Source organism: Acinonyx jubatus, chromosome A3 (genome assembly GCF_027475565.1).
Source record: "Acinonyx jubatus isolate Ajub_Pintada_27869175 chromosome A3, VMU_Ajub_asm_v1.0, whole genome shotgun sequence".
Classification (NCBI taxonomy): Eukaryota; Metazoa; Chordata; class Mammalia; order Carnivora; family Felidae; genus Acinonyx; species Acinonyx jubatus.
In genome coordinates, this window is record NC_069388.1 from 41,824,890 (window position 1) to 41,841,240 (window position 16,351).

The 16,351-nt window shown below is 45.4% G+C and overlaps 1 protein-coding gene across 1 annotated transcript in view; it reads left to right on the forward strand.

Moving 5' to 3' along the window:
* PCSK2 (proprotein convertase subtilisin/kexin type 2) overlaps positions 1 to 16,351 on the forward strand; it is a 272,390-nt gene that overhangs the window by 139,287 nt on the left and 116,752 nt on the right. The window contains exons 3-5 of the mRNA XM_015063231.3: positions 3,211 to 3,324; positions 5,494 to 5,602; positions 14,171 to 14,208. Coding sequence (XP_014918717.2) covers positions 3,211 to 3,324; positions 5,494 to 5,602; positions 14,171 to 14,208 — 261 coding nt within the window. The remainder of the gene's footprint in view (positions 1 to 3,210; positions 3,325 to 5,493; positions 5,603 to 14,170; positions 14,209 to 16,351) is intronic.

The following is a 16,351-nucleotide window of genomic DNA, read 5'->3' on the forward strand; positions in this document are numbered from 1 at the left end:
TGGTATCACTGTGGGGAAAAATACATATTCTCCAGTTATTTGCATATAACAAGAAAAATATATGTTTTAAAGGTGTTCTCTGTCTTGGTATTGTAACTGTGATCTTCACTGAAGACGTGAACATCAACTAAAAGGCTCAGAAAGGTCTGCAGTCTTAGGATTTTTAATTTTCAGTAACACTAAATGACAAGATTGCAGACACCGACATCATGCTTCGGCACTTCTGAGCAGCAAGGAGGGGTGGTGTCCAGAGAGCACAGCGTTCCAAAGCATCGCTGGTCTCCATTAAAACCTAATTTATGGAATTAAAAATTAATTTTATGGAAATGAGTTTTAAGTCTTTTCATTAGACTGCACTCAGTCTAATTAAGTTTGGAGTGCTATTGTCGTAGCCATTCCTGCTCTGTTACCAAAAAAAAGATGAAATCCGATGTGGGTCTGCTTGTTCTTATGCTGCTGAGAATCAGCAACTCCAAAGGGGAGTTTTCAAGCATCCACAGGGCAGCTACTTTTGCTTAGCAAAGACCCTAGCAATGGAACAACGCTACCTCAACAAAATCAGTCATGACAACGAATCCAATATGATGGGAATCCCGCAACGGAAGCCAACCCAGGCTTACCATGAATGAGCAGAGCAGATAAAGGTCTTACTCAGGACCACTATGGGAAGATGCAATGACCGAATTCAGGCTCCTTCCCAAGTGAAAGTGACACTCTTACCCCTCTTCCTTGAATACCTGAGTCCATAGTAAAAGAAACGTTTTAAGAGGGGTGCACTATGGCTTTTTACATAAACGTGTGTGTGTGTGTGTGTGTGTGTGTGTGTGTGTGTAGGTAGGTCTATCTTCTATCTGTTCTGTGACAGCTGTGAGGATACACAGAGCACACCTCTGATTTCTAGGAGAGTAATTGACCAAGCACCCCAGCTGCTGCACTCTGAAATCTGTCACTGTGTTGGCAACAGGCCATGCTTCCCAGGCGGTTCCAGCCAGTCACTGAGCATAGCAGGAGCACTGAGGCAGGATCATCCCTGGGAGACACAGGGTTCCTCTGAAAGTCGACTTTGGAACCCCAACAGACTTGTCACACTTTCCTTACACTATGGGGCAGTTGAGGACACTTTTGCCCAACCTTGTTCATGCTCTCCTTTACGGGGTCAAGCTTGCATGGCAGTGTCTTGCATTTTCTCTCCTAATAAAAACCTTGTGTATTTAATCTCATCTTGGCATCTGCTTCTCAGAAGATACATATATAGAATACATAGAAAATACACATCATATACATATAAACGCATGTATATTTGAATCATAATTTCTCTCCATTTGATGGACACTAGTTATGTCTAGATTTTTGCCATTATAAAAATATCTATCCGTGGGGCATCTGGGTAGCTCAGTCTGTTGAGCTTCTGACTCTTGATCTCAGCTCAGGTCATGATCCCAGGGTCATGGGATCAAGTTCCACATTGAGCTCTGTGCTGAGCATGGAATCTGCTTGGAATTCTCTCTCTCTCTCTCTCTCTCTCTTTCCCTCTAGTGCCTCTCCCCTACTCATGAGTGCTCTCTCTCTCTCTCTTTCTAATAGAAAAAAAATTAAAATTAAAAAAAAAGAAAACACATCCATCCCATGCTTCCAAATATTTGTTATGTGCCAAAGTGAGTATCTGTTGTTGGAATACTTCCAAGGAATCGAGCAAATGCCACACCTACCACTTCTTTTCTACACATACAGAGTTTCTGGTAGAATTAAAGATTTTCTGGCAAACGAGCCCCCAGGTTTCCTATGTCAGTGTGTAGAAGGAAATGAAGTACCACTCTCCTACAGCATTCCTGCACATTCCAGGACAGCAAGGGAAGGGAGGTTTCCAGCCACGTTTATGATCCCTCCATTTTTCCCTCCCTACCATCACTGTAGACATGGGTCCTCTTGTCTTCCCTGGTCCCAATCAGAGTTCTCAAGTGCAAGCAACAGAAATCAATTCTGGATTACTTAAGCAAAAGAGAATTTCCTGGAATGGTATGGGGAGCTCCCAATCAGTGAGAGGCCAAAAGATTAGTCTTGGGGGAGCTCCAGGGTCGGGTTGTGGAACTGTAGCAAGAAGCTTTTATAGGGAAGGTCTGGGGAGTGAACCTAGGAAATAAATAGCCTTCAAGGGCTCCTTTTCCCCTCACATTGCTTTCCCAAGATGCAAATCCATACCCACTGGGGCTCCCCTGAGGCAGAGAGAGCCTGTAATTTCTTTGCAGCAGATAAGGTGTCTCACATTTCACTCCCACCAATGCAGAACCTAGTGGACTCCAGGTAGTCCCCCAAATACACTGAGGATGTTTGCGAAACGAAGAAATGGATGTTGGGCAGCAAAATATAATTTTAAAACTACGTATTCAGCCCACACCCTTTTCTACATTTGCACAGTCCTTGAGTTTGTAGCTGTTCAGAGACTGGCCACAGCCACTGGGTGATAAATGCATTATTGCCCAAGTGAAGGTAAGTTTCGTGAATGGGACAAAGTCTAGCTGTGTCTAGGAACCTGCTTGAACAATTCAGCACCTAAGTTTCATTTCCATCCAAGGGCTTGGGGTCCTGTCTGACTTTCCAAAAATTGAAGTATTGTCATCGCCAGGATGGCAGAATCATCCATTTCTTTTCAAAGATCCCTCACTTACCTTCGAAAGCTCTGCCATGAACTAGCTGGCTCTCCACGCAGGTTTTCTTTTGGTCTGGTTTTGGTTTGGTCTGGTTCAGTCTTGGTTTTGGTTTTGGCTGATTCCCAAATGTGACAGCACAATCCTGTCAACAAACATAAAGGCTCGAAAGCCTTCCAGAAAAATAATCCATGCAGTTTTCACTCTCTCCCTCCCTGAATCCACATCAAGCTTCCTTACTTAATAGAAGTATTGGGTTGCTTTGTTTATTTCCCTCAACAACCCCTACCACCTTTCCTTCCTTGAGAGTACTTTTCTCTGTCGAATTCTCATTTTAAAGAAACTCACTTTGAGGCATCACCAAGGCCAATGTATTCAGCACAGAGAGGAGCAAATGCTTTCAGAAAATAATCATAGAGAGCAGAGTGTACAGGAGATGAACTTGGCTTCTGCAGAAAAAAAAGAAAACACCTTATGTACAAATGGAATTTGAGTTCATGGAAATGAATTCCAGAAGAAGGTGTTCAGGTTGATATTCAGGTGTTCTGCCAATATGTCATTTCAGGTAAAGATGGCCTTGCAGCAGGAAGGATTTGACAGAAAGAAGCGGGGGTATAGAGACATCAATGAGATTGACATCAACATGAATGATCCTCTTTTTACAAAGCAGTGGTATCTGGTAAGCATCTCCATATTATTCCTAACATTTCCCACCTTGAGACTTTGGATAAAAGACTCATTTCTATTTTCTCATTATTCTATGGAATGTCAGCCAGCATCTGACTCCATGAACCTCTCTGTCCCCTCTGATACATATTGATTTTCTATCACCACCCATACATCATGTTCCCTAATCTGTTTCTTCTGGAACTGCTAAATAGCCATGATCTCTGCTGATCAGATTGCCCCAGACTCTGAAAAGGCACACCAGTGCATGAGGGGAGACTTGCAAAATCATGCAGAAGTTGAGTCAAGGGTCTAGGGGGAGTAATCCAAGGGTTTCAACAGGCAGAGTGATGGGAGGACATAATGAAACCACAGGCATAAGAGAAAGAATCAGGCGACTTCACAAGGGACAAGCAAGAGAGCTCAAAGACCAAAGCAATGAAAGTAGCATCCATTAGTTCTTCCTAAAATAATGGCAGGAAGTCACATCCATGGTGCTTCACTGATTCAGGATTCAAGGCCTGGGGGTCCAATCTGTCAGGTGAAGTGAATATTTTCTGGCCCACCAGCATCCTCCATGGCCCATTTGGACAGGTTGGGTTATATTTAAAAGAGACTCAGAGCCTCTAAACCAATCTATCTGCAGGCCATCTTGAGGGGAAAGGAGTGAGTAATTTTAAAATACGAGTGATGCTTCACCTTATTTAAGATCAAAAGGTGATGAGCAGGAAAGAAGACTAAATTATAGCCCTGTGGACTGATACTTTTATGGGAATGCATCACAACTTACCTCTTGGATCTTCACAGCTCGACTGTGCCCTTGGCTTTTTGGCATGGAATCCCACAAATCTGATCTGGGCAAGTGAAAAAGGCTTCTGTGTGTTAATCAGGTTAGGCTACCATGGGTCTTGCAATCACAACCAACCCCCAAATCACACTGGCTTAACAAATTGAAGCTGTTGCCCACTCACTATACGTCCAACACTTCCTATTTCCTCATGGACCCAGTCTCCATCTCAGCTCCATCTCGACCCCTGCTCTCAAGAGCACCTCAACAAGGGGAAGGAGCAGGGCACACACTGGCGCCCTAAGGCTTCTGCCTGGATGTGACAAATGACGCCCGAGCTCACATTCCATTGGCCAAAACCAGTCACGTGGGCATTCTACGAACTTCCAAAGTAATAGAGAGTGTAATCTTAACATGTGCCTGGAAGACCAGTCGTTTTTGCAAAAAGCGCTAATGACATCCACACAGCATTTTAGCAACGGGTCACTGTGGGCTTCTGCCGATACAAATTCTGACTGCGCTGTTTCCACAACTCATCTTTGAGAAAATCTGCACAGGACAAAGATGCATGAAAAGAAGGCAGTGAACCTATTTATCTGGAATTCCTTTGTTTCCTTTTTTGAATTTTTTTTAGGGAAAGGACTGTTTTCCTCCATTAGAACAAGCACTAAAAGTGAACCAACTATCTTTAATCAGTTCCTCAGACATTTTTAAGCAAGATTTGGTGTGGTGGTACTGAAATTAAAGGTAAATAGGATGTGCTCTCTCTCGCAAAGCACATCATTATTGAGCAAGGAAATCACATTCAAATAAGAATAATCCAAGAAAGTATGTGCTAAATTGAAAATATGAGGTATAAATAAGGACTACAAGAGTGAGCATTTAATTCCAAATTGGAGAGTTTCTTGCAATAGCAGCTTTAAGGAGTTTAAGGATAGCAATCCAATCATAAGAGATGGAAGGATTGAGGGGCTCCTGGGTGGCTCAGTCAGTTAAGTGTCTGATTAGGCTTAGGGCATGATTACGAGTTCAAGCCCCGCATGAGGCTCTGTGCTGACAGCCTGGAGCCTGGGGCCTGCTTTGGATTCTGTGTCTCCCACTCTCTGCCCCTCCCCCATGCTCGCTCTCTCTCTCTCTCTCTCTTTCTCTCAAAAAATAAATAAACATTAAAATGCAAGAGATAGAGGGATTGAAACTGTGTTTGCATAATTACATAACATAGAAACGTCAATTATGTACATTTAAAAAAATGGAGGGAGAAGGCTGGAAGAGGTGCATGGGGAAACATCCGGAAGTATGGTTTCCTGGAAGACTTGGCCTTTGAGTTGGCCCTGCAAACATTTAGACAGGTGCACCAGACTAACAAGATTCTCTGCTTTGGAATTCCTGAACCAGATCAACACAGGGCAAGCCGATGGCACTCCTGGCCTTGATTTGAATGTGGCAGAAGCTTGGGAGCTGGGATACACAGGGAAAGGTGTCACTATTGGAATTATGGATGATGGTGAGTATTTCAAAGCCTTTGCATCATTTGGAAGCAAGTGTGTCTTTGCATGCCTTTGCAATATAAAAGATTCACTGTTTGGGGGCTCAGTCAGTTAAGCGTCCAACTCTTGATTTCGGCTCAGGTCATGATCTCACAGTTTGTGAGTTTGAGCTCCTCACTGGGCTCTGCGCTCCCAGGGCGGAGCCTGTTTCAGACTCTCTGTCTCCCTTTCTCTGCCCCTCCCCTGCTTGCTTTCTCTTTCTCTCTCAAAAATAAATAAATGTTAAAACAAATTTTTTTAAGAAAGATTCACTGTTTTGGAGATGCTGCTAAACTCAACCACCATCTATATTGTGGCAAAATCCTTCCCTTTCTCCAGATCAGTGGTCCTCATACTTCAGGATGCCTTTAACAAATATTTATTGGATTAATAAAGAAAAAAAAAATGAATGAAGGAAAACTGACCATCACTGACCTGTAATTTCTTATTGAGCCACTGTTTATACCTTACCTCCAGTATCTTCTAAACCCACTTGTGTTTATCATCTATTTCTCCAGATCCACAGTCTAGTGCAATAGCCACTGACCATATGTGGCAATTTACACTGAAGTTTAAATTAATTAAGGCCAAATCAAATTAAAAATTCAATTCCTCAATCACCTTAGCCTCATTTCAAGTCCTCAATGACCACAAGGGGCTAGCTAGCAGCTGCTGAAATTCAATTCAACTTTACTATCATCACAGAAAGTTCTATTACACAGTGTGGTTTTACATCCACAAAATAGCTTTTTGGTAACAGGATTGGAGTCTGGAGAAATTTCGACTTTATTGCTACTTTCAGAATGAACCCTGATAAAGCAGACTTTGAAAACATTTTATGACATATGCCCCCTATAAGATGTTATTTTACCCCCTATGCCTGCCAGACAAACTATTTCCTATAGTTTGTGATACAAAAACCAATACGTTTGATGAATTGGTGTTTTTGTAACTATACGCGTCCTTGGCTCTGCCAAGGTCCTGGAGAATCTCTGCCCTGCGGTCATGTCACTGGGGAGATACTCTTGTCCTTCATCAGCTGCCTGGATCCTCCAGGAAAAGCTCCCCTGTGTGGCTGTGCTATATTGACGCAATTACACAGAAAGCCTATACAGAGATGAAACAATGGAGCCTTTCCCTTCTGAAGCGCCTCAAAGAACACTATGCTCTCCAAAGCAAGCCTTTGAAGCCAAATTAATGGTGACACAGGGAGCCGGCATGCTTAGAATTGGTGCTGTCTTCGCACAGGCTCATTAAATATCCACAGAAAAACAATGCCTCGTGTTTTCTGATGTGTGAGAGGTTTTGAAGTGGATGTAAAAGCTTTCTCCGGTGGCCGAGGGCTTTCACAAGAAGAAAGGAGCTCTGCAGGAGAAAGTACGCATGTGAACTTGGATGTTGGGAGCTTATGACTGTTTCTTCCTTCCCAATGCTTTGGAAACCAAAAGTGGCTAAGCCAGCTCACCCGGGAGAAAGATGCACCTACGTTTGGGGGAAGTCTGCCTAGGATATATTGTAATCACACAGCATCTGGGGGACTCGAGGGGCACCCTAAAAGTGGCACTGCGGTAGCCACAGACAGGCCCATTGCTCCTACAAAAATTCCAACAGCCCGTGCTGCCCATGTCAGAATTCTTTCTTTACTGGAAGAAAGGGGGAGGATGAGCCCTGACTCTGATCCATCTTTCCTGGCTTGAGAAGCCAAACCCTTTAGGAAAGAAAGTGTTGGGCCGCCTGGGTGGCTCAGTTGGTTGAGCATCCAACTTCAGCTCAGGTCACAATCTCGCAGTTCATGAGTTCAAGCCCCGCATCGGGCTCCATGCTGACAGCCCAGAGCCTGCTTCGGATTCTGTGTCTCCCTCTCTGTCTGCCCCTCTCTCGCTCATGCTCTGTCTCTCTCTCTCTGTGTCTCTCAAAAATAAACATTAAAAAAAAAATTTAGAAAGAAAGTCTCAGCAGAGTTTACTGTTTGATATTATTTCTTCTGCTTTAGTAGCCTTTGGGAATCCCCCCAGAACTGAACTCTCTGCCCACCCACCCCCATTTAAACTCCTAACTTCTCCACTCTTTTGGTCATCTACTGCTACAGAACAAATCACCCCAAAATTGAGTGGCTTAACACAACCACCCCGCTGTTCTCTCTCACAGTTCTGTGGGTTGACCTGGCTCAGCTGGAAAGTTCTGTTATTGGTCTCCCTGGGGTCTTTTACGCAGCTGGGGTCAGAATGCAACTGGGGCCAGTGTCGACTGGAGGCTTGACTGGGATGCTCAAATGGCTCGGCCTCCCTTCCGCTCCACGTAGTGCCAGGACCTCTCCTCTCGACACAGTCTCCCCAGCAAGGTGGTTGGATTTCTTACAGATGGCTTAGGGACCCAATGTTCATTCTAAGAAATGAGAAGTGGAAGCTTCCAGGCCACCTGTAGGCTGGACATGGAATGAGCAAGCATCACTCTGCCACTTCTGTTGGATGAATGGTCTCAGGGCTAGATCCCAGAGGAGGGGGAATAGGTTCCACACCCTGGCTGTGGAAAGAAACAAAGGATTTGTGACCGTCTTTAATTCAGCGCATGCTTATTCAGTATGGTAACTGAAGAAGAGAAAGACTACCAAGCCGTTCTCGAAATCCGCTGTGGAATAGCAAGACGAACACATTTGAGACACGAGTGGCCTCCTATGCAACAAGGACGATGCTTAGCAGCCGTCACCGTGTCATTGGGCACCTCTGCCCTAACACCTAGAATGGGAAGCACTATGGTGAGGCCGGGAGCATCAGTGGATGGTATGGTATCATTTCCCAGATATTTGCTTAGCAAGATATCATTCCCAACCAAGGTAAAGACAGACACAGATACTGACCTTCATACCTAAGAGCAAAATAAACACCATATTTTATAATCTTTGGCTCTTTATTTTGGCCTCCATGGGAAATAGTTCGATTATCTGCATGTGGAAGAGTCAATCTATAGACAGCTCAGTTTTAAAAGCCATTTACGCTCTCTGGTTGCACAACTCAGAACTGGGCCAACATCCTCTCTGCCAAATCCAATGACTCAATACATGCTCAATAAATATCTGCTTTCGGGCACCTGGGTGGCTCAGTCAGTTAAGCATCGACTCTTGATTTCAGCTCAGGTCGTGATCTCACGGGCATGGGATCCAGCCCCACGTCAGGCTCGGCACTGATAGCACGGATCCTGCTTGGGATTCTTCCTCTCCCTCTGTCTCTGCCCCTCCCCAGCTTGTGTTCTCTCACTCTCTCTCAAAACAAACGTTTAAAACACATATCTCCTACTTTCATTTCGATGCAACTTAATGTCATTTCCATACACTACACATCAATAGGAGAGTACCTCCACGGTTAGCTGCGGCTCAAAGGGGCAGAAAGCATTTCTTAAGGGTTTGCTCTGATGTTCCGGGCATGTATGTAGATGTCAGCAAGGACCCCACGTAATGATAACAACTCAGCCCCTTTGTTGCAAATAGAGTTGTTTCACGTTGGAAACTTGAGCTGGAAAACAGGATGTGGCCATAACAAGACACAGAGATGGATAGGAGCCACCAGCCATCACCGGCACAGTTCAGGACAGGTGCAGGCTTTCGGGGTCAAAGATGGTCAGCAAAGGCAGGAGTCAAGGCCGTTAGTCAACATCAGATGGAGCCAAGGAAGTAAGACTGAGGGCCAGGGAGGCAGGGTCAGAGAGAACTTCAAGCTGAAATAATAATGGAAACTAACATTTCTTGAGTGCTCACTGTGTACTAGGCACTGCCTGACAATTTAGAAACACAGTCACAATTATCCTCTAAGATTCGTACTATTACCCACACTTTGCAGATGAAGAAACTAAGGTTTAGGGAGACAAAAAATTACCCAAACTGATCTGAACCACCATCTTCAGTGCTTGAAGCCCACCCCTTGGCTCTGCCCCCTGGTGGGTCTTTGTGAGTGGGATCTCCTCCTTTTAAGTGGAGGTCCAAGCCTAAGGACCAGGCAGTCAGCCACACTTTCCCAAGAGAGTTAGAAGTCTGCATCACATAGGAAAGCAGTGCTTTCTCCCCTAACTTGGGTGTCATGGTTCTCAGAAGGGCCATTGGGGTATCTGTTCCAGTCATTATTCCTGTGTAACGAATGACACCAACCTTTAGCAGCTTAGATTAACTCTTTATTTTGCTCATGATTTTGTGGCACAGGAACTCAGGGAGAGCCAGTCTGGGCACTTCTCATTCGAGGTTTATCAGACAGTTGTGGGCAGATGTTGGCTGGGCTGCAGCCATCCAAAGGCTCAGCTAGGGTGGACGTCCATGGCTCATTCCCATAGCTGGCCGTTGACGTTGGCTCCTGTAGCTCAGCTGAGCCTTTCATACCACGGGCCGACATATGGGCTTCTTCCATGGCAGCTGGCTTCCCCCAAGTGGACCAGTGTCTAAAAGGAACTGGTGGAAGATGTCTGTCCTTTTCTGACCTCGCCTTGAAAGTCATGCAACATCTTATCAGTAGAAGCAGTTGTAGCCCACTCAGATGAAAGAAGAGAAAACACACCTACCTCCAAAGGAGGTGTGTGGTATTGTTATACGTCTCAACCAAACTACTAACTAGGAACTCTAACTAGGAATATGTACATGGAGCTCCTTGGTAATTCCCCGAGGTCTCCAGAACCATCAGAGCTTCCTGAGAGTTTGGACTATTGTGGATTAGACTTTCTCAAAACGCTGACACTGATGACAGGATACTAATGTAAAATATAGCCAAGTAATTGTCATTTGCATACCACAGCGCGTTGTGATTGGCTGGCAATGAGCTGGTCCCCCCTGTAGACTGGGAGCCATACATAGTTGAACAGTTCAGATTCTGTGTCTACACAGTCTATGATTTTCCAGGACCTACATAGTGCCCGGCATTCACTGCTGGAAATAAACCAATGAGTGAAGAATAAAAATGAATACATTAATAATACAAGAAATAAAACATAAATAAGAGCTGACTGAGAAAATGTATTCAGTACATTCCACCTGAAAAGATAATCAAATATACAAAAATATTAAAATACTCTTTAATTACCAGACCGTTATTTTCATGCTTCATTTAGTTCGTTGTTTCTTTTTTGAATCATGTCTGTCATCCCTCATGGTTCTATCAATAATCTCTTCTTTCTTAGACCAAAGACTGTATCTATTCTGACTTAACACTTAGTCTTCCCCTCAACCTAATTCAAGATCCTTCATTTTAATTAGGCAAATTTTATCTTATTTTAATTTTAATTTCCTTCAGGTCTCTTATCTCTCTGCCTTGATATTTTCCTTTCACAGAGAATAGACTACTATTTCTCAGAAAATTTCTGATCCAGACGACTTGCACTATCAGAACACGGAATTGTGTTTTAAAAACTGACTCCCTGGGTGGCTCAGTCAGTTAAGCGTCCGAATCTTGGCTTCAGCTCAGGTCACGATCTCACGGTTCGTGGATTCTAGCCCCGCATTGGGCTTCGCACTGTTTGGAGCCTGACTGGGATTCTCTCTCTCCCTCCCTCTCTACCCCTACCCTGCTGGCTCGCTCTGTCTGTCTGTCTCTCTCTCGAGGGGCAGAGAGTGAGGGAGACACAGAAGCAGGGTCCAGACTCTGAGCTGTCAGCACAGAGCCAGACGCGGGCCTCAAACTCACAAACCATGAGATCATGACCTGAGCCGAAGTCGGATGCCTAACCGACTGAACCACCCAGGGGCCCCTTAAAAAAATTTTTTTTGGGGGCGCCTGGGTGGCGCAGTCGGTTAAGTGTCCGACTTCAGCCAGGTCACGATCTCGCGGTCCGGGAGTTCGAGCCCTGCGTCAGGCTCTGGGCTGATGGCTCAGAGCCTGGAGCCTGTTTCCGATTCTGTGTCTCCCTCTCTCTCTGCCCCTCCCCCGTTCATGCTCTGTCTCTCTCTGTCCCAAAAATAAATAAGTGTTGGAAAAAAGAAAAAAAAATTTTTTAATAAAAATAAAAACTGACTCCCTGCATGGAATAAGAGCTCACTCCATCCGTTCTGCACCTCGACCTCGTATCGGAGTTCTTCCAAGAACAGTGCACCCCCTCAGGGGAAATACCCAGGTGTCTAAGTCAGCTTGATTTGTTGGGGAGGTGTATCATCTGGGATTGTGCGTACTGGATGCTTCTGCCTCAGAGTGTCTGGGCGGGAGGCTTGTAGCTGGCTTTCCCGAGGTGTAGGTGTGGCTATACATACACCAGGATCTTCTTACACAGTATGAGCATGAATAGAAGGACAATTATGCCGGGCTCCCGGACTGGCGTAATCAGCAGAGCATGCAACTCTTGATCTCAGGGTCTGGAGTTCCAGCCCCATGTGAGGTGTAGAGATCACTAAAGAAATAAGCTTAAGAAGTATAATTATGCCAAAAAAAAAATTGACCCCCTGCTAGACAAGAAACATATTCTCTGTGTGCATGTCTATGTTTAACTTATCTATATGTTACAAAATATTTTGCCTGACATTGAGTTCACAAACCATAACCAACTGCAACAAATATGTACAACAATCTGACTTCAACACAATATTCTAAGACCAAGGAGATTTTTAAAACTATTTCTGCTCTTCTGAATTATCCACAGGACTCTAATGATGTGGTAGGTGATGCTATTAAGGGTGATGACCGTAAATATAACTTATCGGGTGTTTACTACATGCTAAACACTTTCAATGAATCGGCCCTCATCTTGAACGCTGCTTTGCAAGGTACATAATATTCCTGTTTCAAAGATGAGGAACCGGAAGCTCCGGGAGATGATGCCGCCTGGCTGAAGCCTCACAATTATTATAGTGTCTGAGCCTAGAGGATAACTGGATCTGCTGGTCTCCATAGTTTGTGCTCATCCTCAACCCATCCCACAGCTGAAAGGGACTATTTCTGAATTAAGGTCCAGGACAGGGCTTGCAACCTTTAAAATATGAGTCTCTGGATCTTCTTTAAAAAAAAAAAAGTTTATTTATTTATTTTGAGAGAGAGAGAGATTGCACACAAGTCAGGGAGGGGCAGAGAGAAAGGGAGAGACAGAATCCCAGGGAGGCTCTGCACGGACAGTGCAGAACCCGATGTGGGACTCAAACTCCCCAACCGTGAGGTGATGACCTGAGCTGAAGTAGGACGCTTACCCAACTGGGACACCCAGGCACCCCTAGTCTTTGAATCTTCTAACCCCTGTCCTTGCACAGTCGTTGGGGGGGGGGGGGGGAAGAGGAGGAGGATGGTGGGTGGTAAGTGATAGGCTATACTCTCTTAGACTTTAGGAGGCAGCCATTTGAACCCTTCACATGTCAAAATATCAGCAGCAAAATGTAACATATGTTCTGTAGAATGGTGACTCCCAGTCCAGAAATTTCTTGCGTAACCAAAAGAAAACAAAGGAAGATTTCTTTTTTTGAGATAAACATCCTGATACTGGTTCTTTTTTACATGGGGCAAAGCTGTAACAGCAGCCAGGCCTCAGTGTGCTTGCAGGGAAGCTGCTACCTATCGGAGGCACTGAGTGATACCTCTAGCTTTTAAATATGGCAACCCCAACAGAGCTACTGAATGTCAATGGAGCTAATGCCACTGATCACACCCCCACTTGGTGGAGAAGAAAACAAGCTCAGAGAGGCCAAGCACTTGGCCTGAAGTCACCAGGCCAGCTGGCAGCACTGCTGAGATCCAAACTCGGGTCTTTGACTCCAAAACCTACACGTGTGACCATTATGTCAGGTGGTGCAGGAACCTGGCCGGTTTTGCAAAGGGCCAGATGTTCAGGTGTAACTGTTGCAAAGGTTCTACAGCTCCGCAGACCTGGACGAGAGTTCCAGTGTGGCCTTGAGTTTCCACGTGCTTGCTGAGGTTCACCTGTGATGGAATGCACCGGTGCTCCTAATTCTACCCTTATAACCAATCTTAGGCAACAAGACAGGCCACGTCCAGGAGAAAGCACAGGGCTGGTGCAGGGAGGCTGAAGTCTCAGGCTTCCTGGAAAGCCACGTTCCGCAGAGACAAGCATCAGCTCCCACCCAGGACACTTCATCTGAAGACATTTGCTCTCTGCCTAATCGCCTTTTCCCACACAGCCTGTGTTCCTCTTATTATCTCCGTGCCAGAGGACGCTCCCCTAATCCATGGCTGTCTGTACCCTGTTAAATAATAATCGTTTTTCCTCCCCAGGGCCACTTTCATTTCAAAAGAAATGTCTGCCGGTGCTTTGGAAATGTCAGGATTTTCACAAATCTTAGATCGCTGCTCTGATGAACCATCCATCTTGCAGCCACTAAGCCCCTTAGTACTGACATTTATGTCAAAAGTCTTATCCCAGGGCCCCAGCTTTAACTGGCTTCGCCCCTCTGACGCATCTGGTGGGTACGCCCCACCCTCACTCGGGAACGGAAACGCAAGCCTGGGACTAAGGCACAGGGGCTCACCCCGTCCAACTGTCGTGGCGCCAGCCCCACCAGGAGGGTACTTTTTTGAGCAACTTTCCGGAGGACACAGTGGCAGGTATTAACCTTTCATCTTGTGGTGCTCTTTTCACAGGGATTGACTACCTGCACCCGGACCTGGCCTCGAACTATGTAAGTACCAGCCGATCTGCACGGGCGGGGGGGCACACACACAGAAACACATGCACGCATGCGCACACCTGCACGCTAGCCCGGCCCCTCTTGGAGCCTCAGCTCAGGCCCGAAGCAAAGGGACAAAGCGTGGAGCCTGGCAGCAGGTAACGGTAGTGGCTTTGTGAGAAGACGATAAGGAAACTTGGGGTCTGAAAGAACAGAGCCAAGAGACAAGGGAGAGGCGAAGAAGAGAGAGCCTCGGCAAGGTTTCCCATCAGCTCTCGATGAGGATATTGAATTGAAGGGTGGAAATGAGCCGTTAGGGTTCTCGCTGGATAAAACCAATCGCAAAAAGCCAAAAAGAGGGGCACCTCACATCGCAACCGTAGCTTTATGAAAGCAAGGACGTCATCTTTTTTTATTGTTTTTGTGCTTAGGAGCACCCCACCCCGACTTTCCCCTGCAACGCTGAGCGCACCATTTGGTATCTCTTGACGAGTAAGACATATGAACAGAAAATCGTGATAAACACTGTTGAGCTAGACCCACGTGCTCTAACTTCTTACATAGCAAATCAAACACTGCTTTCCTGATGAAACCTGCAAACCCTTTCAACATGAAGAGATTGCTTTATGTTAACCCCAGGGAGCATCCTAGTCAAGCACTGCTGTGTCTGCTTGAAATTATCCAAACTATTACTAAGCTGTACTTTTCCTATAACCTCCAGATCTAAGGGCTTTTTTTCAATGTTACTTTAGTTAGCTTAAGAGACTCATAGTTGGAAGAATGTAGACTTAGGTAAAGATTGTTAACAAGCAGAAGCGTTGGGAGATCAACGTTCTGGGTTATTCATCCTAGAAGGTATGTGTGTCCACACTGCAAAGAGAGAACAAAGTTTATCATCTGTTTAGTGCATTAGGCATCAGGAAAGGAAGCACCGATGTGCTGAGCTTCTATTTGCTTCATGGGTCTTACAAATTTAAGGAGTATACTTTGGACTATCTTTTGGAATAATAATTTTTTTAAAGGGTTGGGGGCGTCTGGGTGGCTCAGTCAGTTAAACGTCCAACTCTTGATTTCGGCTTAGGTCATGATCTCACAGTTTGTGAGTTTGAGCCCGACATCGGGCTGTGTGCTAACAGCACAGAGCCTGCTTGGGATTCTCTGTCCCTCTCTCCCTGCCCCTCCCTTGCTTGCTCTCTCTCTCTCTCTCTCTCAAAATAAATAATGTTTTTAAAAAATTTTTTAAAAGAAAAGAATTTAAAGAAAAGTTAAATGAACCATTGGTACAGTCCAGCCAATATGCCCCCAGAAAGAAAGGACAGAAATTAAATCAGAGTTTTATTCCCAAAAAGGAGAATCCATCTCTGCAGAGAAGACACTAAGAAACGGCCTGGGAGCTGCAGATTCTGTCTCAGCACCCATCTGCTGTGTCTGAGGAAACAGTTCCCGCCTCCTCTCTATGACCTTCCCCCACTGCCAAGTACCATGGAGCTGACTCCCTGGCTGTTCCTCTGCCTCCTTAAATTTTGTAAATTAAAAAAAATTTTTTTTTAATTTTTTTTTAACGTTTATTTATTTTTGAGACAGAGAGAGACAGAGCATGAACAGGGGAGGGGCAGAGAGAGAGGGAAACACAGAATCTGAAACAGGCTCCAGGCTCTGAGCTATCAGCACAGAGCCTGATGCGGGGCTCGAACTCACGGACCGTGAGATCATGACCTGAGCCGAAGTCGGACACTTAACCGACCAAGCCACCCAGGCGCCCCCCAAAAAAAAAAATTTTTTTTAATGTTCATTTATTTTTGAGAGACAGAGAGAACATGTGCACACAAGCAGGGGAGGGGCAGAGAGAGACACACACACACACACACACACACACACAGAATCCAAAGCAGGCTCCAGGCTCCAAGCTCTTAGCACAGAGCCGACACGGGGCTCGAACTCATGAACCATAAGATCATGACCTGAGCCGAAGTCAGACGCTCAACCAACTAAGCCACCCAGGTGCCCCTCCTCTGCCTCCATGCACGGCCTCATCTGCCTCCTCCAATGACCTCCCTTCCTCTGCCTCCCCAATAACTGCAGGGCCCTAAAGAGTTCTCAGAAGGAGAGAGTGGGAAAGGCATGTGTTGCGTGTTCCCCAAGGCTCTGACACCCA